Source organism: Pelophylax lessonae, assembly GCF_965119305.1.
Source record: "Pelophylax lessonae genome assembly, chromosome: 13".
NCBI lineage: Eukaryota > Metazoa > Chordata > Amphibia > Anura > Ranidae > Pelophylax > Pelophylax lessonae.
Genome location: NC_138780.1, coordinates 148,407,809 through 148,413,808, shown reverse-complemented (window position 1 = coordinate 148,413,808; position 6,000 = coordinate 148,407,809). Strand labels below are relative to the sequence as shown.

The 6,000-nt window shown below is 41.5% G+C and overlaps 1 protein-coding gene across 4 annotated transcripts in view; it reads left to right on the top strand.

The window, feature by feature from the left end:
- KCNH5 (potassium voltage-gated channel subfamily H member 5) overlaps nt 1–6,000 on the top strand; it is a 510,054-nt gene that overhangs the window by 174,745 nt on the left and 329,309 nt on the right. For all 4 annotated transcript variants that reach the window (XM_082242615.1, XM_082242614.1, XM_082242613.1 and 1 more), the window contains one exon: nt 4,337–4,452. In XM_082242615.1, coding sequence (XP_082098741.1) covers nt 4,337–4,452 — 116 coding nt within the window. The remainder of the gene's footprint in view (nt 1–4,336; nt 4,453–6,000) is intronic.

Genomic DNA, 6,000 nt, shown 5'->3' with positions numbered 1-6,000 from the left:
CAGGTAAGGGGCACTTGTAGATACAAACACACTGTGCAGCTTAGATCAAAGTTGAATAATGCCCTTGCTATAGGTGTAGGCCTAGTAACTCCTAAATCCTGCTCAAAAAACTCTCATCATCTCATCCTGCTTTGTTGCTAGGATGTAGCAAAGATACCCCTAGCCGATTCAAACCCCTTTGCGGACTCTCACCCCTCTCACAGTAGCTCTGAGCTCAGTTTATGCTGTAATGGAGGAGATAGTGGACTACACATGTGGGGGGATTTGAGAGCTCACTCCTGTGATGGTAGGGGTGAGTAGTAATGGCTGAGAGTGTCTTAGCAACGCCTTGGCAACAAGGCAAGAATGTGATGATGCTGTCTCTGGGAGCTTTTGGGCCAGGCATCAGAAAGTAGGTAAATGGTCTACACCTATAGCAAGGGCATCATCCAACTTTAGTGAAGTAGGTAGTGTACCCGTGCTATGGCTTTGTGTTTATACCCTGTGAATAGTGTGATCACAATCATGTAATAAATAATGATTTACACAAATATTAAACAAATAAAGTATGTAATTGAAGCTGCTGCGACTGTGTAAGGTCAAGAAAACCTCATAAGATGACAAAAGAATTATTAAAAATTAGCACTGCTTCCCCATAATAATCACATGTGTTAAATATTGAATAAAGTGCCAGTGCAATCAATAATTGAAGAAGCCCAGTGGGAGTGGTGGGGTGAAACGCGTTAAGCAGGAGAAGATCTAGTAATGCCAGCTGACACGAATGCTGCGGTGGCGATTCCTGGATAAATATATGGTCAAAGGTTTTTACCGCTGTAAGTGCATTTGTTTTTAATCTTTCAATAAACCAAACAGCATCACGCTCTGAATATCTCTCTCTCCATTGGATTACTCAACACGGCTATGCTGAGAGCCTTGTAAACCACCAAAGAAGGAATGAGATAGATCCATCCATGCATTGGTTAAGGATAATACCACTCTGTTTTGAATCCTAATGTTGGTGAGTGGGGAGCACAGAGTGTCACCTGAACCCTGTACAAGAAGGAATAACCAACACTGGCACTTTATTTGCATTGATGGACATCTCATTTATTTGTAATTGCACTTTTTTTATTGCACTTTATATATTGTTGATTGCACTGGCACTTTATTCATTATTTAGCATATGTGATTATTATGTGCAAGCAGTGCTAAGTTTTAATAATTTTTTTGTCATCATCCAACTTCAAAGCTGCACAGCTTGTTTTTACCTACAGGTGCCCCTTACGTGCTCAGGCTACTAATGGCTATTATTGGTAAAGGTGAACTAACCCTTTACGTAATCCTTTCCCTATAACTTTTTTATTATACCACCACCTAAAGTGAAGCTCCACCCAAAAGGGGAAGCTATGGTTGCTTGCTGCGGGGAAGTCACCCAAAAGTTCGGCCCCCCCTCCTCCTTCCCCCACTGCTGGGCAGTTCACAAAGTGCAGCTTGCTTCGTGCATGCGCAGTAGGGAAGTGGCTGTAAAGCTGCAAGAAATGTTAGCGGCAGCACTCAAGAGCCGATTGAAAAGGCGGCTGGGGTGAAAACACAGCGGGATCCCTGAACAGGTAATTGTCCTAATATTAAAAGTCAGCAGCTACAGTATTTGTAGCTGCTGACTTTTCATTTTTTTCTGAAGGAGCCTGGAGCTCCTCTTTAAGTGTTATTTAATACCAAACATAAAATAAGATAACCAAAGTAAAACCCAGTAAATTATTTTAATTTTTTGTTTTGTTCTACATCCAATATAGACCATGAAAATTAGTAACGGTTTTCAAAAGACTAGTACAATATTTAACATTTTAGTCAGCTGTTACAAATTAATATCTGAGATTCCAGATTTTATTTTATTTTTTCATTTTGTATAATTAACAAGACAAGCTGTTTAATTGGCAAGAACCCAGCTTCTATACTGGCACTGAAAACCCTTAATTGGTTATTTATTGGATTGGTTTAAAGAAATATAGAATTCGAAAGACAGAAAAACTGTTTTGCACTTTTTTCTGGGTCCTAAGTTCTTTGACCTAAAATACAAGCACTTTTTTTTAACCTTTGCAGAAATTAAGCTTGTGTAAGCTTGAATCCCAAGCAGATGTTGGGTATAAATCCTGTTCATGTTTTGTAACCCAGGTCATTTGAGGTGTTATGTCAATTCTCAGAGTCATATAGTATGTTAATTGTTCAGTGCTGTCTGTGGAGGTGCTGTCTATTGTAAAAAAAAACCCCAGAAAAATGTGTTGCCAAAGGAAACAACTTCCCGTTTCCCTACATGCTTTGTTCTAGTATTCATAAATTTGCATTTATAGTATTAGGATGCACTAAATTGACAAACACTTGTGGACACCTATATTAACTTGTATAGTATATTCCATTTCAAAGTCATAGGCATTATATTACATGTACATTCCATACAACACACATTCTATTCATTGAATAGCTGATTTGGAAGAAGTATTCAGATAACTTTTTGATGTTTTCTTTTTTTTTTTTTATTTTTTTTATGATTAGCAGACCTGATCTACATACTCCTATAAAGAAGCAATGGCTGGTTGTATAGTCCTGACTCCCTCAGCTGTCTTCTGTGCCCCTTCACCCAGGCATTCAGCCGCCTAACCCTAGTTAAGACTAATTTCCATAACTGGATCTTGTAGGTACTTGGCCTTTGGTGCCCAAAGCAGCACCCCCTAGGTATACCCCTTCTACAAAGAACAATTCTTCGTTTTACTGGTTCTAACCCAGCTTAGAATATGGTGATATTGTGTAAAAAAAAAAAAAAAAACCTTTGAGGAGATGACTGTATTTCCTTACAATTGGAAAAATCTGGTAGCACTGCAGGGAAAAAACACTTATTTTGCTCTGCCATCTATAGGAGGGGTAGGCACCCTGTGAGAAGTGGAGATCTACCTGAACAACATGAAAGAGATCAAAGATCACTGGGATTCTATGTTTCTTTTTTTTTTTTTTTTAAGAAATTAACTTGCCAGGCCTAACTAAATAGTAATGAAAACTTAGAAAAATATAATAAAACAAACATCACTGTAAAATATTAAATTAGCCTACCTTAAAAGTGAACAGTGTCAGTCAGTAGGGCAGTTAATGGTGTAATTAGAGCAGTGGATGGTGACCGTAGGGCGGAGGAGTCAAACTGGGGGCCCTCGAGCTATTGTTGAAATACAAGTCCCATCATGCCTCTGCCTGGGGAAGTCATGATTGTAACTGTCATCCTTGCAATGCATTGTGGTACTTGTAGTTTTGTAACAGCTGGAGGGCCGGCAGTTTGACACCTGTGCCGTAGGGCAGTGGACGGTATCAGTAGTTTTTTTTTTATATGTTATTTTTTAAATTATTATTTTTTTTTACAATTTTTAGGAGACCCATTGGGGGGCTTTGGTGAAATATCAGGGGTCATAACAGACCACTGATATCTCATGTTTGAGACAGAAAGGGGCTGAGGACAGCAATTCCACAGTCTCTTTCTCTGCAGCCTCAGCTGCACTGGACAGTGAATGAATGGGAAGTGCTCTGTGCTGAGGGGCACCCTGTTCATTCACAAACTGAAGCGTAGTAAACACAGTTTCTCCGCCCCCACTTTCCATCCTGAAAAGATCCCCCACAGCAGCCAGGAGCAAGAGAGGGGAATCCAGCAGGACTGTGGGCGGGGTAGGGGCAAGGGAGTACACAGGGGAGTGGGGCAACAGAAGTAGGAGGAGTCTGGAGAAGAAGGGCGGCAGGGGTGGCCATTAGTGGAACTAATCGCCTGTATTTTCCTCTCTGCAGCAGCCAAATGCCGGTGAGAAAGAGAGGAGGAGAAGCGAGCATTCAGCTGCTGGCAGGCAGGAAAATACAGCCGATCAGTTCCACTAAATACCTCCCCTGCAGCCCCTCCTCCCAAGGTTCTGGGGTCGGCAACCAAGGCACGCGATCTACTTGTCACCTGCCAGGATTCGACAGGTTGTCATCCCCTGGTCCTACTGTGCCTAAATGTATATTTGGGCATAATGCAACAAGACATCATAGCCTCAGGAGACTCCCTAAGACTTAGGCTGCAGCCACTAAAAGACGGTCTGGCCACTACACATAATGCGACTTTGAACCAAAGAATCGGAAATTAGGCAAATTATCCTCTGACTTTGCTGGGTAAAGCTTTGGGGATGAAGTGGCTGTCCTGGGTATGTGAGGTAGAGCTGAACAATGGATTCGCCAGGTTAAAGGTGATTTGTTCCCTGCTTCAATAACAAATAAACTTTATTTATAAAGGTTTTAGTCATTTTGAAAAAGTTTGTCCTTTTTGTCTTTGCTTTCACTTTTTCTGCAGGATGGACAAAATTTGCCCGGTTAACTCGTGCTTTAACAAACAGCCGAAGTGTTTTACAGCAGCTGACTCCTATGAACAAAACAGAAGTGGTCCACAAACATTCCAGATTAGCAGAGGTAAGAGACTCTTGATTTTATTTGAATCAAACATGACATGGTACTTGCAGCTGAGAAATTGTGAAAAGATTTTTTCACTCTGCTGGGTGCCCCATTGATAGAGGTCTAAAGAGTAGGGAAGAGGCATTGTGTTAGCAATATAGTAAGTAAGCTGACACGGTTGTTTCAGATTCTTGCCCAGTGGCTGCACTAATCTAGATGTTGAACCTACAACCCCCCCCCCCCCCCCCCGCATCAGTAGACATGAGCAGCATGTAAGTCGAAGAACTTTTAGTGGGGTTAAGAAAATAAATGTTTCTATTTGAGATTTTGTTGTTATCGACTACTGAGAAATGCGGATTTAGATATTATATAGTAACAATAGCCTTACCCAGATAAGGACCTGGAAACTAATACATTTTTGGAAAGGGCAAGGCCACAGATTTGATAGATATTGTCATTTAACATAAACACAAAATCAATGCCATTTACAGGTATACTTGGCAATACTAGCTTAACCACTTGCCTACTGGGCATTTTTACCCCCTCTGCCTGTGTGCCCCTGTACAGTGAGCTGCGCATGCACAGCTCATTGTACTAATTTGGCAATGCTGAAGCTGACTAAACTCCCACGCATGTGTGGGGGGTGACGTCATCTTGATCTGACCAATGAAAGCAGTCAGTGATTGAGACCCAATAGCCAGCCCCCAAAGATGTCAGCAGCCAGCAGGGAGCTCCAAGACGCCGCATCGCTGGACTGAAGGGGAGTATAGTTCCACTTTAAATAAGTTCCTAAAGCTCACCATACATTGATAGAAATGTTGGTGGTTCAGGAGGGACTAGCCGAATTCTGATGAGTATGTGGCCATCTCCTCTTAGGAATTGTCGATCATTTGATTGACTTCTGTTGAAGGGAAGTGTTGTATATTAATTCTACATCAAGGAACAAGAAGGAAATTCTAAAGAATATATCAGCACAACATAGACACCTATAGCGTAAAAGTGTTATGTGGATCTAGAGCGTTTTTCTGTTTGCTAATCTTGCACCCAATCTGAAGCTTTGGAAAACTGAGCATTTTACTTCTGCATGTGTATGCCCTTTGTCAGAATGTGGCAGGCCCCTCTTGACAGTAGTTGATCATATAAGTTGTACCTACTTATCTGCAGTCTTCTCATCTCTACAGCTGTTCAAAGTCCAGATAGCTTGTCTGAGCTTTCGGAAAGAAGGGAGGAGAGTTGAAGTTACACTCTGCAGTTCTCAGTAAAAACTTGAGTTGAGGGGAGGAACACCCCCCCCCCTTTTTCGCAGCACACAGAAACATAGCTGCAGCTGTTAATCACAGGCTGTGTGCTGGAGCTTCCTCCCTGTCATCCTTTTTTTCTTGGTGTCAGGAAAACCTGTCAGAAGTGACTTATCCAGATAGCAGAGCAGAGGAAGGAAGCAGCAGAAAGAAATGACACTTTGTGCTTTGGATTGAGTTGAGTACATACTATAGAAGGATATGCTTTGGTCACATTTCAACCGCTTTAAGTCCACCCTCATATTCACAAACTATTCGTACTATAATG